Below are 16241 nucleotides of genomic sequence, written 5' to 3'. Positions count from 1 at the left end.
CTTAACAAAAGCCCCTTTTATGTTCTCTTGAAACAAGACATCAGTTGTTTGATTTACTCCTGGCTGTGCTGCTGAGGTGCTAAAGTGCAGGTGCTGCTGCAACAGTCCCGGTGAAATCACAGTTTCTTTGCACTTGTTTTTCCCCTCTTCTGGGAAAATAGTCCCCTGTGCCTTTCTTTGAACCCACAGCAGCCTGCAGCTTGGTGTCCTGCAGCAAGCACAGCCCTTGTTGTGGAACTCTGGGCTTCCAGGCCTTCCCTGGCATCCTGAGGGGGCCTCTCCAACAGGCACCCACTATTGCAGTGGGGACATTTGGGTTTGGAGGGGATGTCAGGTGCTGTGGGAATGAGGCTGTGTCAGATTTATCACTTCTCACTCCACTGGCTGTTGCATTTAGTGCTGATAAACAAATGCCACTGAACTCTGCCACCTTTAATTGTTGTGTAAATGATATCATTGCTTTATGATGAGGCCCTCCTTTTTGCAGTGAGTCTCAAGTACTCCAGGTGCTCTATCTTTTCACTGCCCTTGGCCGTGACTTTGATTTCCCATTGATTGTGGTTTTCCTTCTGGTCCCCATGTTTACTGTCTGGGCTTTGCTGGGGCATTGGGCAGGGAAGGTGGCAAGCTCAGGTCCTTGTCCTTGCCCTGGCTTGAGCTTTCACCAGGGAGCTGGGCTGGTCTCACCTCTGGCAGTTTTCAAAGGAGTGGGCATAGCCCAGATTGAGCTCAGTAATGGGAGGATGAGGTTACTCATGGACACCATGAGCAAAGCCACTCTGCATTCTGCACTCAGAACTCACTGATTGAAGCATGAGGTTTGGATGCATTCTCTTTTAGGAAAAAAAAATAAAAAGAAGAAAAAGTTTGGAACTCGGTACAGAAGTCTGACTAAGTAATGCTCCTTCTTGTAGTGAAACAGGGAAAAAAAATCAGTGCTTCCTCAATTCACAGAATCAGTCAGGTTGGAAATGACCTCTGAGATCATTCAGGGGGTGCCTGAACACCCCCTTGTCAACCAGACCAGGGTACCAAGAGCCACATCCAGTCTTTCCTTAAACACCTCCAGGGATGGTGACTTCACTGTCACAGACATCTTTTATGAAAAATCCTTTCCTTAGGATTTTTCCTCCCGAGAATCTGAGAGGCCTCAGGAACAAAATGTAAATAATGATTATCTGCTGCTGTGGAATGCAACAGGTGCATCTGTGATTGGTCTCATGTAGTTGTTCCTAATTAATTGCCAATCACAGTGAGCTGGCTTGGGCTCTGTCTGAGCCACAAGCCTTTATCATTCTTTGCTATTCTATTCTCAGCTAGCCTTCTGATGAAATCCTTTCTTCTATTCTTTTAGTATAGTTTTAATATAATATATATCATAAAATAATAAATCAAGCATTCTGAAACATGGAGTCAGATCCTCGTCTCTTCCCTCATCCGAAGACCCCTGTGAACACCATCACACTCCACCACCTCTCTGGGCAGCCCACCCAATGTCTAATCACTCCCTCTGTGAAGAAATTCCTTTGCATGTCCAACTTAAACCTTCCAACCATAGTTTTAGACTGTGTCCTCTCGTCCTATTGCCAGTTCCCTGGGAGAAGAGACTGACCCACCTGGCCACAGCTTCCTTTCAGGTGGTTGTAGAGAGTGACAAGGTCACTCCTGAGCCTCCTTTTCTCCAGGCTGAGAACCCACAGCTCCCTCAGCCTCAGTCACCTCATAGGACTTCTGCTCCAGACCCTTCAAAGCTTTGTTGCCTTTCCTGGGCTTGCTCCAGCACCTCAATGTCCTTCTTGGATTGGCCCAGAACTGGACACAGCACTCCAGGTGTGCCCTCACCAGTGTGTTAAAAGTTCAGCTCAACCTGAAACAGATTCTTTCAGAGGAGTTTTGTTTCTTTTTCAGCAAAATGAAAAAAAACAGATTTTCAGAACAGCCAAAAGTCTCCCCTTCCCATCCTTAACAAAAGCTGCTCATTAATTTTCAGGGCTGTCTAACCATCTTTTAGTGTTTTCATTCTTTTATTATTCAGATCATGTTCAAAGGGAATACACCACTTCAGAATACAAAATCAAAGCAATTTTTTTTTCAGATGGTAAAAATAAATCTTCTAAGATTCCTAGACTTTTTCAAACTTCAACCTGGATGTGTGAAATATTCTCCTGTCCCCCATAACTGCATTGTGTATTGGAAGTTTTTACTCCCTGAAAGTTTTTGCCCTAATGTGTAGTAGATGAAGAAAGTGCCCTGACTCCTCTGAAAGATGGTTTTGGGTAAACCCCAGGCATGATGTGGCCTCACCTCCTCATTGCAGCTGATTCCTTATGTACATGTTGCTTTGGGTAAGCTTTTCCAAGAGTGTGTCATTTCTTCAGTAAATAATTCCCAGGTGCATCCTGAGGGCAACTCCCTTTTTGCTGTTCATTTTTAGGCTCATCTTCAAAGCAACTCTGAGATTTTGGCCAGTCTTTAAGAAAACATTGCTCATGGCCATGTTTCACTCTTGTGTGCTCTGCCAGCTCAGTAATTAGTAACTTTTTGCTATATTTGTACATAAAAAGGAGGTTTGAGAAAACCTGAGATTGCTCCAACTTCTTTTTGGGGGTGGGGGGGATGTCTGTGTGTTCACTCTGAGGAGCTGATTTCAGACAGTGGGGTGGTTTTGTTGAGCTGTAATTGAGGTTCTGAGATGCACTGGAGCTCTTTATTGCATGGCTGTGACTTCCCTGCCATGGGGACACCTGTGTGATGTGCTGCCCTAAAAGCAGGCACAGCCCTTGCCTGTCCCCAAACTCTGCCCTCCCTCCCCCTTAACCCTGTGCTGCAGATGTGAATAAGTGCTGCTCATCCCAATAGTCCTGCAGCATTAGATCCCTCCAGTCCTAGGACAGTGAGGAGGATTTCAGAGTTAATGACCAATATTGGAGACAAAGAGACATTTGGGACCAAAGAATGGGTTGGTTTCCCTTGCTTACAGCCCTTCCCATGGCTGCCAGGTGGCTTCATGTTTTATTTGGAGAATATGTAGTTTGAACGCTTTCAGCCTGGTAGGATGTGACTTTTAGAAGGAAATATTCCTGCCTGCTCTGAATAAAAGTGTTTGTGTATACTGGATTTGGTGCCGCCCCTTTGCAGGTGGGAAGGAGCAGGGGGAGAAGGTCAGTGCCACCATCCCTGCAATGGCTCATCCTGCTGCTCCAGGGCTGTTCCAGAGAAGGCCCCTGAAAATGTTCCTGGCTTTCCTTTGTTCATGGAAACACGGGGGATGTTGTCAGGATTGCTCCCTGCTTCTCGTTTGCTTAAATATACACAGCTGATAAACTGGCCCTTCATTATCAGGTCGCAAACAATGGCCCAGATTCTCCCACGTACACCCCTGTAGCTGCTCTGTGCTTTTTGTGACTCAAAGTTGGATTGGAATCCCCTTCTCTCAGGGAGGAACTGAGCATTAATAACACTTCAGGCTGTGAACATTTTGTTAGAAATCCTTCCCTCCCTTTTCTCCCTCTCACCCTTCCTATCTCCCACCTCCTCCCTCTCTCTCTCTCCTCTGCCTTCTCTCCTCTGATGCTCAGGGACTGTGAGAGTGTTTTTGCAAGGTGGCACCTGGTGTTACGTGATACATTCCTTTCTGTTTATGTTTTCTTTCTCACCTCCCTGAGCTGGTTCACCTGCAAGCTTTCCATTGTTTTACCATGACACAAATGTTGAGGATGTTCCCACTAAATTTCTCATTAAATTTCACTAAATGTTCTCACTAAATCTCCTCACCCATACATAAGGAAACATGGCAAGAATTACATGCTGTGACAAAGCACAGCATTTATTTATAGTTTTCTTGTTTTGTTCTAAGGGCTGGATACATTGTTCTTGGTGGTCAGAAAGTATAAAAAACAGGAGATCAGAACCTGCTGTTCTAAGCCCAAATGTTGAGGTTGATGGATTGAAGTTGTGATAAGTAAATTTAGGCTCAGAGTTTCCTGGCAATCTTCTCTGTAGCACATTGTTCATAAACTATCATGTTATAAGAATTTTATCTCAAGTTCTACAATGTTTCAAGGTTTTGCATTTTCTTTGGAAGAAAGCTCAGATCTTGTAGCCTTGTTATTAGTGTATCAAAAAGAAAATATTAGTGTAAACTCATTATATTTGTGGAAAAAATGTAACACATGGCTTAAAAATTTGCTTTCAGCTGTTGAACAAAGGGGCATCCCCGCCCAACACGTGCTGGGGAAGTTGGGGCAGCTGCATTGATTTTTAAGGCAGCAGCAGAGCTGCTTGGCACCTGAGTCATGCATTTTGAATGCTCTCTGAGGAAAACGTGTCCAAATGCTTTGATCACCAGAAGTTTCCTTTGAATCTGGGATGCTGTCTGTGACACTTGGAAAGCAATACAGAGGGCTCAGCACTTTGAAGGTAGCATGCAGCTACCAGATCACTGCAGAAGAGGGTACCAAATCCCAAATCCAGGCCAGGCTCCAGGCTCTGGTCCCGGTCCCACCCAGCCCCACCTGCAGTTGAGCTGCTTGGTTGTGACATTTAGAGCAGCTTTGGACATATGGGAAGAACCTGACCCTGGGCCACCTCTCACCCTCAGTGGCAGCCCCCACATAAGCCCAGCTGGGCTGGAGCTGCTCCTCCTGTGGTGAGGACAGATGGATGTGGAGGTGGTCCAAGCTCACAGGTCTCTCTCAGCACAGGGGTCAGAGTAGTGTAGGGGTGACCCAACCATGGAAGTCAGAAATTGTACGACTCAGCATATTATTGTGTGATATTTGCAGAATATATGCATGTATATATTTACATTTGAGAATGTAAATTTTTTGACTACACAGATCAATAAACAAAGTCCAAACTCTTGACAGTTCCTCTGTTCTTCCCCTTCAACTCTTGGATGCATAGTAAATGAAGGACATTAAATATAACAAGAATAAAGCCATATTTTTCAGACCAAAGAGACATCTTTAAAATTAATGATTTCCTTTTAGGCTCTCCTTGAGTCTGTAGAACAGAGATTACCTGGATTTGTCCCACTTGACTCTTGCTAGGATTAATCTTGCAGCTGGAAAGTGTTGCATGAGTGTTAATGCCTCCAAACTGCAGCAGTGAGACCATTAGTAGCTGGGCAAAAGAGATTCTCATTCTCATTTGCTTTTTATCTTTGAAAAACAGTTTAAAAAAATTAGAAAAGCCACAAAGCCCAGCATTGCTACCCCAGCTTGCCCCAGGCTGCCTGGCTGTGCTATGGTAGGGCTGCCTCACCAGTGCTGGCTGCTGCCACAGCCACAGCTGTGCCTCTCTGTCCACCACAAGGGTTCTGCCTTGGACCATGCTCTGTCTGCATCTACATCACACCCATGATTGCAGGCTCATCTATTCCACCTGAGAATAATTTGGTGTTCTGAAGCTGTGCTTAATACACTGCCATACTTGGCTGTGGGTGCAGGATGCACACCAGGAGAGCTTTCCTTGGAGGTTCTCCTGACTCCTTTGAAGCCCAAAGATAAGAAGGACATGGATGGAGCAAGTCCAGAGGAGGCCAGGAAGATACCTGGAACACCTTTCTTGTAAAGACAGACTGAGAGAATTGGAGTTGTTGTACCTGAAGAAGAAAAGGCTCTGGGGAAACTTCATTGCTGACTTTCAATATCCAAAGGGGCTACAGGAGAGCTGGACAGGGACTTTGCACAAGGGCATATACTGATAGCACAAGGGGGAATGGCTTTAAGCTGCAAGAGGACAGGTTTAAGATTCATTATTAGGAAGAAATTCTTTCCTTTGAGGATGGTGAGGCACTGGCACAGGTTGCCCAAAGAAGTGGATGCCCCATCCCTGGTGGTTTTCAAGGCCAAGTTGGATAGGGCTTGGAGCAACCTGGTCTGGTGGGACCTGTCCCTGCCCAAGGTACAGGTATTGGAATGAGATGATCTTTAAGGCTTCTTCTATCCCAAACCATTCTGAGATCCATGGCTGTAGCTGTGTCCTCACCACTCCAAGCCATTAGCTCTGAGCAGCCTTGGCTGAATTCACACTCTCCCTTTGCACCCCCTTAGCCAAGTTTTGGGTATTGCTGCTTGGTAGTGCTGTCAGTGTGCTGGTATTGAGAGCCCAGTGAAACCTCCTGAGAAGTTTAAAAAGCAGCAAATCCCTTGTTATCCTCAGTGGGACAGTGCACAGTGATGAGGAGGGAACAGCAGGCTCTTCCTTGGAGGGCCATTCATGGGTGAGTAAAGGGAGTGCATGAACTTTGAGGGTTCGTTTTTCTTCCCTTTTTTCTTTTCTTTTTTTTTTTTTTTTTTTTTTTGCTTGCTTTTTTAAAATGAGAAGATGCAAAAACAGCTAGTTAACTTCTGTGTGTGAAATGGGGAGTTTCTAAGGCTGAGAAATGATTAAGGAAAATTCTCAGTCTGAACTCCCAAATAAAGTTTTTAACAATCTAAAGTGGAGAGTTGACTCTCAAGTGACACACAAATATCTCATGGAGGGACTGCTGAGTGACATTTTATACGTGGAACAAGATGGGTTAAAGATGCTTTATGATCTTGGACAAAAAGTTAAATTGCTTCTTTAGACAAACATATTACTTGCACAGACTTCTGAGGAAAGCAGCCACTTCACTCAGGACACAGGGGTCAAGTATTTCAGTGTAGTTAAGGCCACCTATAGCAGCTATATCCATACTCATGTCCCTGTCACACATCCACAGCACCTGGAGGGAGAATGCTGTCCTAGCAGAGCTACATGACACTGCTGTGGCTCTGCCCTGCACAGCGTGGACAGACTTTCACTCTGTGATTTTGTTAATTTCCTTTTGGGAAAGGCCAGACTAGTGGGAGCCTGATAAGGAGGACTAAAAAAAAAAAAAAAAAGAAAAGACAACAATACTTTAAAAAATAGGACAAAAATTTGGTGTGGAAAAATAAACTATAATAGGTTTGTAATTGTAATGCTATTTGTCAGTAAGCCTAGCAAACATTGTGCAATAAGGAACTGGCTGCTTGTTAAGAACATTTATAAGCTGAATATGCCTTGGAGTTAAATCAGCCTTGTTGCTTCCTCTTCTCTGTTCTGCTGAAACGTCAAAGAGTAACCAGTGTTGATAGAAGATTAGGCCTGAAACATATATTTCAAACAGATAATCATTGAGAAATCAAAACAGAGCACTTGAAATGAGTTAAGGACAGATGTGTTATTGTATGGATGCTCAGCACACACTGCAATAAGGTCATCACCATATTTGAGGTCACTGAGGGAATTTCTAGCATTAGTAACGGTCTTTCCCATGAAATTTATGTACAACAAGGGGATTGTAGGACAGTGGTGTCCTGCTTTCAGGTTGGTGTTGGTTCCCATGTTTCAGCTTGGGTGCAGTAGAGTTACTCTGGACAGAAGCATAAAAGAGTGGTGGATGCCTGAGCTGTGTAAATGGAGGTGCCTATCCAGGATGTTTCTTACTATCCTAATGCAGCAAAAATGCATCACTGCTCCAGGTCTTTCCCTTTTCTGATGCTGTCAATCTGGATGAAAAGAAAGTGTAACTTAAAAAGGGCACTCAGGTACTTGGAATTTTCTGGAAATTGCCTTCCTGTTCTTGAATTTTCTCACGCAAAATCAGTTCAAGAATAAGATTTTGGTGGGTTTCCTTTTCATTTCCTAAAGACACTTAAGAATCAGAGAGTATATATGGTATATGCAAATATCTGTTCAAATTATTCAATATAAGTTCATTTTTCAAAAAAGATTGTATTTTACTGCATTATACAACTGTATATGTGTATATCTATGTGACATCTATGAAGTCTCAAATTATTTTGAAGGCTGCAGGTTTTCTACCATTGTTTTTCTCATATTCAGAGTAAGACAAGGTTAGATTCAATTCATAAAGAAAACACAAGACTTTAGATATGTGGCCATGAGTTTGTTGGATCACACACAAATTTAGATTACCTTTTTTATTTATATAATTGAGCCTTGCACTGAATAGTGACATACAGAGTCATAATTACAGTGCTCATCTGGTCATCCTAAATTACTTTACATCCTAATCACCTTGTGCAGTTCATATACATGTATATAGATTAGGGAGGATTAATGGGAAGGTTAAGTCTGTGTGTGCATTTCTTTGTCTTCTTTGTTCCAAGTTCTCAATGTCATCTTCTAGCTCTGAGCTCCAGAGACCTGTTGTTTGTTTCAGTGCAAATAAGGTCCTGCAAAAAGCACAGAATTTAAACAAAAATTACAGTGCTGCACCTGTTTGTATCTGTATGAGAGAGGGAGAGAGCAGAACAAATTAACAGCTCCTGGTGCAGTCAAGGGAAACACACTGGAAACTAAAGCCAGGTTAGCCCAGGCCATTCCTGGAGTCGTGGGAAAAGGTGTTTCTCTTGTCTCCCTCCCTGTATTTCCATGCCCTGGGTTGGTAGAGCAGGACAGAGCCTTTTTGGCCTTGTGCTGGAGCCGTTCTCCTTTTGTGAGCTGGGAAGGAAGTGGCACCAGAGGGTGAGCAATGCTGTGTGTGACCATGCCAGCACTGCCAGCCTCTTCAGTAAATCTCAGAGAGCTGAGCCCACAAGGGGAGTGTCTGACCATCACCTGCCCTGCACCTGCCTGTGCTTTCCCAATCCAGCCATTGTTTCCACCATGCACCACAGAGCTGCTACAGAACAGTTCCCCTCCCTGGCAACAGACACAATGACCAAATCCGGGTGGTTTTCTTCATCCTGGAGGTTTTTTTAGCTGATTATACATCTCCAGCCCTCAGGGCTAGCTCTAGTAGAGTTTCCTATTGCATGAGCAGCTGGTTCCTCCACAGTTCACTTCCCATATCCCTCTCCCACTCCTGGCATATGCCAAAATTTGTGGCAGGGACATCAGCCGCTTCTGTCTTCCATCAGCTCCCCTGAGGCTTTTCTGTCATTTATAGGAGAGTTAAAAGAAATTTTACACATAAATAAATAAAAGAAATCTTACACATATCCTAACAGAAAATACCTGACCCAGAGTGGTTTTAGGCTTATAGAACACCAGAGGAACATTTATTCTGCTAAGGCCAGCCTCAGGGAAAATACTTGATCTGTTCTGTCATGGCTAGAGAGAGGAAGTGTGGGAATCTGATGAGGAGGAGGAGGAGAAAAAGGAAGCCAAGTCTGAAAAGTTAAGGAGTTTTCCACTTGATTTTTTTCCCACTTTGGCACCCAACACAAAGCCTTGCAGAAGGCAGTATCTGTGGGTACCTGCAGGATTCATCTTTGAGGAGACATTCCAAGCCATCTCTATCTCACAGAAAAGCTGCCTGCGTTGGTAACCTGGAGTGCTTTTTCTCCCTAACAGAAGCTGCAGGGAGAGAAAGCTCCAAAGAGCCTGAATGCCACCCTGGCAGAGCTGTTTGGGGTGATCCCTGGGGACGGGGACCCTCTGCAGGAACGCGGCTCCGACTCCTGCCGGCGCTGCGCCGTCGTGGGCAACTCGGGCAACCTGCGGCAGTCCCAGTACGGCCACGACATCGACTCCCACGACTTCGTGCTCAGGTGAGAGGGAACACTCAGCCACAGCTGCCTTTGCTGGCTAAAAGTCACTGCTAATAGGGGGGACAAGTGATTTCAGGATCTGTCTAGTGAAACCTGGTACTTAAGTCAAGTCTGTGTTTCAGGGGTATAAACTCTGTGTTGGAGATACGACCTCGTGTTTTAGCTTGGATGAAAAAACATTAATAGGTATTGATGGTGTAGCTTGTTCTGCACAGTCCATAATTGCCTGTGTTAAAAAATATAGGAGAAAAAAAGATTTGCATTCACAAGTAAGAGTTATTTCTGCAGCCAGAGCTCATGAGTGATCTTTCAGACATTTAGCTGACTGTATTAGATTTTACTTTCTTGCACTAGTTCATTCTTAAGCCAAAGAGAAGCCAAAGATACTTTTCAGTGGACAGGAGTCACCTATTTGGCTGCAGATTTGTAAAGAATGGCATTTTTTTCTCCCTTTTGAGGCAACATGGTTGGCTACTTTGTTCTACTGAAAGGCAAGCAGGAGCTAGGTAAGCAGAGCTTATCAGCCAGAGGGCAGCCAAAATATCTGGACTAAGTTCACCTCCAACGTGTCATCTGCAATTGGGATATACTCCAATTACAAGGCCAAATCACCCAAATTCTTTCACTTGAAACAAACTCAGGATGATTTTTTCCTTTCACACCACAGCTGCCAGCACAGAACAAATTTGGAGAGCAATAAAGGGCAGGAAGGGAGGGATTGCTCTTGAAATGCCACATGTGGGAATATTCTCTCAAAGGCAACAAAAGTCTTAGTAGGAAGCTGTGCGCTGAAGTCAAGAACAAATCAACAAAAGGTCAACACTGTTTGAACTGTTAAGCCACCTTGGCTTCTGATGTGGCTTCAGCATGGCATAGAGTCTTCAGGTGACACATCTTCACAAATCACATCAGGAGTTGCTTCCTGCAGTTGCCTGTCTTGCTCCCTGCCAGAACTACCTCCCCAATGGCAGAGGCACCAACCTGGTCTTCAGATCCATGAAGGCAAAGGGAGAGCCCTCTATATTATTCCTACAGATTGTAAATGTGGGACAGCTGCAAATATGGGAAGCTGTGGTGCATTATACTTAATTCTGTGTCCTTCCATATGGAGACAGCCCTGTTCCTGTGTGGACATTTTTATATTGTCTGTCTTACATTTCCAGACCCCTGCAGAAAAGACCTTGCTGGACTCAAAAGTTGGTAGTAATAACTAAAGAGTAACATACCCAGGTGCATGTTTCTGTTCTGAGGCCTTGCCCATGCCATAGCCAGCCATCCCTGGCAAAGGCAAAATTCTGGGTCTTAGTGAACCTTGCAGTCTCAGATTTATATTTGAGCAATCTTAAGCCAGATCTGAAAGGATTGCACAAGGTTTTAGGATTCACCATGGGTGAGAAGAGAAGGTGACCCCTCTATGCATCAAACACAAAATCTCTGACCTGAAATTCACTTCCACGTGCTCTAGCAATACAGTCAAGGGCAGGGGAGAGCCCAGGAGTCCGAGGAGGCACCTTTCCTTCCAGACAGCCTCCTTTTATTGGTATAACTATCTACTTTCCAACAGAAGGAAGTTCCTGCTTGTTCCTTCCTGCTGAGCCTGGGTGTGAGCTCTGCCTTTTGCTGTATGGCACCAACAGCCCCACCATGGTGGCAGGAAAGGTGCATGGACCCAAGGGCAGGCTGTAAGATAATCAACATGTCACCCTTGGTTTTGTCTTGATGGAAAGAAAGACCCATATTTGATACCTTTGACTGATCTCAGGGCAAAACACAGAAAGTCCTGTGCTTTTCCAGTGTTTTCTGCACAGTATGGTGTGGGTCTCTGGCAGGGAAGGCAGTAAAAGGAAACTCACTAACAAATCCATGAGCTGGCAGGATATTCTAACTACACTAATAACTCCCTTGAAGGGAGTTAGAAGAAATTTAAGTAATTCACCTGGGGGAGAGCTGCAATAACACAGCCTGGCATAGACTTGATAAACAGATTTTGCCTCTCCTGTTATCATTAACCAGGGCAGCATGTTGTCTGGCAATGTATGATGCTCCTCATTACCTTGTCAGCTACATCCTTCCTTGTCCTCCCTGTGCTTCTGCCAGGAGCTGAGATAATGTTTTTGCAGGGAAAAAAAGCATTTTGCTCAGAGACAACTGAGGGGTTTCTCCATCAGGGATCTCTAATGTGCACTGTGCTGCACCACAGAAATATGCAAATCTCTGCCACTGAGCAGCTAAAGCATCGGGGAGAGAATTGCTGATGTGTTCCCAGATTGGCTTTCAGAAGTGAACACAGGCATAGAGGCATTCCTGCAGTCCTGAGTCCAGAAATCCCCTCTCTGTTCCCTGTATGGGCCACTCATTTAAGAGTCAGTGATCCTTGTGGGTCCCTTCCAACTCAGAAAATCCTGATTCTGGGAATCTGTGATACATCCAGCATATGGTAGGGCAGCCCTGTTTGGCCAACACATCTTAACTGAGCCCTGGAGGCCCTGGGCAGATTTCCATGCACTGACCCCAGGGTTCCCTAAAGCACCCCGTGTGTGCAGAGTGACCCTGAGTATCTGTTGGAGTACCACAAAGTAAAAGTAAAGTTTGAGTAAATGAAGGGTCAGCAGCAGCTCCTGTATTTGTCACTGTCTTTGTGTCTATTTGGCACTGACTTTTGTGCCTTTTTGTGGGAGAACCATAAGGAATATTTGCTGCTTCTCATCACTCATAGCATAGTTTATTACCTTGACCCTAAGACATTCAAATACACCTGGATGGATAAGGGGGAAATGGAACTGCAGGAAGTCAAGCTGATCTACTTCAGGGCAATGTTTTTCTCACCAGCTTTAGGATGAAGTGAGATGTGTCCTCATGGACTCACCACTCTTTTGATGACTGTAAAGGGAACACAGGAATGTGCTCAGTGATACACTTGGTACACTCCTGTTCAGGCCAAGGAATTCCACACTAAAGCTGAGCTTTCATTTACTGTTCAGTCACATGGGTTATGATCATTCCAGCTTGTCTGAGGACCCCTACACCTCTCAGGGCTGTCTGAAAACCCTGCATACAGCATTCCTTTTAGCCATGGGAGCATATTCCTGACCTCAAGCAAATGACTTGGTAAAAACTCACATGTTCTTGTGCTTACCTAATTCCTTTTCTGTCTCAATTGTTATTTTTGGGCTGCAGAATGAACCGTGCCCCCACTGCTGGCTACGAATCAGATGTTGGGAGCAAGACCACTCACCACTTTGTTTATCCTGAGAGCTACAGAGAGCTGGCAGCAAATGTGAGCATGATCCTGATCCCCTTCAAAACCCTGGATCTGCGCTGGGTCGTCACTGCTCTCACCACTGGCACCATCAACTTGTGAGTAAGGGCAGGCACAGGGGGTGGGAGCTCCATGTTTCATGCTGCTGTAGGAGATGGTAGCCTGTGTGGGGCAAATCCCTGCTTCTGGTAAGGCCTAGGATCCTTTACAGACCCTCTCAATTCAGAGTTCAGCCCTAAACACTTGATTTCTAGGAAAAGATTAATGTTATGATTGTTGTTGAAGCAAGGATTGAGATCCAATCCCTTACATCCCCAGAGGTCTCTGAGAAATGAAAAGAGGAGTTTTTGCTGGTGGAAGTGAAAAGTTTGGTCAGAAGGCTTGTGAGCTTTGGGGTTCAGTGCCTCATTTTGGGCTTTTCTGCTCATGCTTCCTCCTCCCTGGGTCCTTGGTGTGGGTGCCATGGGATGGAGAAAGAAAAACAGCAAGCGTTTCTCACAGCGGCTTGTGAGAATTTTTAGGGAGTTGTAAAGATGTAACAACTGTGTGAAGAAGATGTTTCTGTTAGTTAGCCAATCAAATAAAACCTATCATATCACTATAAAAACTGCATGGTTCTCTTGAATAAAGCCTTCTTTGCTCTTTCTACAATACTTCCTCCTGCCTGTTCCTGTGTTATTCTCAGCACAAGAATAACACCTTGGAGTCAGTACACTTGCAGAAGAGGATGAGGAGGCAGAGAGGGCTGTGCAGGCTGCTCACCTGAGGCAGGGAGCAGATGCAGACTGCAGTATTTGTTGTCCCATCCAGAGGATGAGCTTCCCTGACCAGGCTGGTCAGGAATTTGGTCTGGCTTTCCTGGTGGAATGTGACTTAGAATTGTGCAGAGGAAACAATGTTTTATGTGACAACTCCATGTCTTAGCCTTAAATTCAAGAGTTCTACTTGGCAATAATGTGGCACACTGGAATTTATTCCCCAGTTCTTTCCTGAGTGCTGTCAGAAGTAAAGGTTGTCTCCTGCTAGATTTATGGCAGCACCAGAATTAGAAATGTGATCAAAATGCATGTTTCTTCTGGAAGCCTGCTAGCAGATTCTTTTCCTCCCTCTAAGCTGGCTTTTCCTAATCCAGAGAATGAAATACGTGACATTTGTGCTGTGTGTGAGGTTATCTGCTGGATGTGAAACCACAGCCCTGTGGGGTTGCTTGGTGACACTCTGCTACACACAGGCAGCAAGAACAGATCAGATTGCTTTACTCCAGAGGGAAATAGTTCAAGACATTTAAACTTTTTTCCCAGTTTCAAAGTCTCAGAATATTTAAACTTGGAAAAGTATGTCTGGGGCTTGCTGACGGGGCATCAGAACCACTTCACAATTTTAAGACTCTTTGATGGAAAAACAAATGAAGATTTATTTCTCCTCTTCATTTCCTTTTCTCTCTTTGTAGATACATTTTAGATTCTTTTCATTTATTATTAAGATTCCCTTAACTTGTAAAAAATCTGTGTTGGCTTCCTTTTACCTTTTTTATCACCAGCATTTAATACATGCAATCACAAACTGGCTTGAAAAAAATCCACTTTCAAGACACACTCATAACTTGGAAAAATCAGTACACTTAGAAAAGTGTACCACTCACTACAAGTCATTGAGGTGCTGAAGCCTGTCCAGAGAAGGGTCATGGGACTGGGGAAGGGTCTGCAGGACAAGGAGCAGCTGAGGGAGCTGGGGGTGCTCAACTTGGACAAAAGGATGCTCAGGGGGGTCCTTACCATTCTCTCCAACTGCCTGACAGGAGCTGCAGCCAGGTAGGGGTTGGTCTCTTCTCTCAAATAACAAGAGACAGGAAAAGAGGAAATGCCTCAAGTTTCACCAGGGAAGGTTTGGATTGAATTTCAAAACCAATTTCCTCACCAGAAGAGTTGCCCAGCACTGGAGCATGGGAGTGGTGGTGTCACCATCCCTGAAAGAATTTAAAACATGTACAGGTGTGGCTCTTAGGGACATGGTTTAGTGATGACTTGGCAGTGGTGGGTTAACTTTTGGACTCAATGATCTTAGAGGTCTTTCCACCTAAATGATTCTATTGTTCTATAATTTACATGGGCACACGTTTTTCAGGCAGGTCCACTGCCTATCCCTGCCCCAGGAGAAAGCTCTTGGTGCTTCTGAGCTCTGAGCCCAGCACTGATTTCAAGTGAACCCTTAGCCTATTAGGGAGATATAACTGACCACAATGCACTCACAGCACAGGAAAGGGAAAACACCTTTGCTTAATAAATTACAGGATATATCATATATTTATAATTAGATTGTACATATGGGCTTGGTAAGCATCTGGTATAAATTAGTGTGCAATTATTTCACCACATGAAAGAAATACCACTATTTTAAGATGTTTGCCATACTCAGAACAGAGAAATTGCATAATTAATAAGCTGGAATAATAAAAGCAGAAAATCATAAGCATACAAATCATAGCAATGTACATAGCATAATTTTTGCCTTGTGGAATTAACCTACAAGCATGCATTAAACACACAGTGTCAGATAATGGGTATAAGGAAATTGTTGAGTGCACATTTTTAAAGGGGAGAAAGCATGAAATAAAAATAAAACACATTTGAAAGTCAGTATTTTAGAAAGGAAGAAGTACTTATCTGCTTACCCTGGTCTGCTTGGGCATTGTTCCACATGCACAGCCTGCACAGTGTCAGCTGAGTCTAGGCTAACAAGAACCCAAGTGCACTCATAGCTAAAAAAGATAAGCATCCTCTATTGGTTAGACTTTTACACAGTCTTTCATTTTCTGTATGAAAGAATTTCCTAAAACTCAAAACCTGTGAGTTAAATATATTCTTTTCTTAGTATTACCATAATTCTTGCAATTTTTTATGATTCAAAACAAAAGCCAAACTTCAGATTGCCTTAATATGAGCTTCAATTGACAGTTGAGTGATTCTCTCAGACACTCTTAGTCCCATTTGACTGATGTATTTCCATCTAAAAACATATCTCTAAGACTAAGCATTGTTCCAGAAAAGACTAAGAAATGCCTTTTCTGGGATGGGAAACTTTCAGGCCCTCAGGAGCCATATATTTACCCTGGTTGCCTTCACTTGCAAATCTTTCAGGAATCTGTATGGTGAAAAAACTCCACTTTGTTTGGCAAAGACAGTGACAGTATTCCTCAAAATGTTACACATCTTGGGTCAAGGGCTCAATAAATGTTTTGGGCAATGAAATGAATGTTTTATACAGGGACAATGACAGATTTCATTGGAGCCCTGCAAGGTGTTTCATGGAAGATCTCTCCCAGGTGATGTTACAGTGCCTGGAACCTCCATCACAGGTGTCACTGTCCCACTCCTGTTTGGTGCCTCCTGGGTCACTCATTCCCTGGCTGCCCTGCAGCCCAGGGTTTACATGAGCATCAGAGCAGACATCTT

At 44.1% G+C, this 16241-nt stretch overlaps 1 protein-coding gene across 2 annotated transcripts in view; it reads left to right on the top strand.

The window, feature by feature from the left end:
* Positions 1 to 16241, top strand: part of ST3GAL1 (ST3 beta-galactoside alpha-2,3-sialyltransferase 1) — a 79115-nt gene that overhangs the window by 54062 nt on the left and 8812 nt on the right. For both annotated transcript variants that reach the window (XM_058805971.1, XM_058805979.1), the window contains 2 exons: positions 9334 to 9530; positions 12708 to 12887. In XM_058805971.1, coding sequence (XP_058661954.1) covers positions 9334 to 9530; positions 12708 to 12887 — 377 coding nt within the window. The remainder of the gene's footprint in view (positions 1 to 9333; positions 9531 to 12707; positions 12888 to 16241) is intronic.

The sequence above is a fragment of the Ammospiza caudacuta genome, chromosome 1 (genome assembly GCF_027887145.1).
Source record: "Ammospiza caudacuta isolate bAmmCau1 chromosome 1, bAmmCau1.pri, whole genome shotgun sequence".
NCBI lineage: Eukaryota > Metazoa > Chordata > Aves > Passeriformes > Passerellidae > Ammospiza > Ammospiza caudacuta.
Note: the sequence above shows the minus strand (reverse complement) of the source record. Positions and strands in the feature narration are given on the sequence as shown.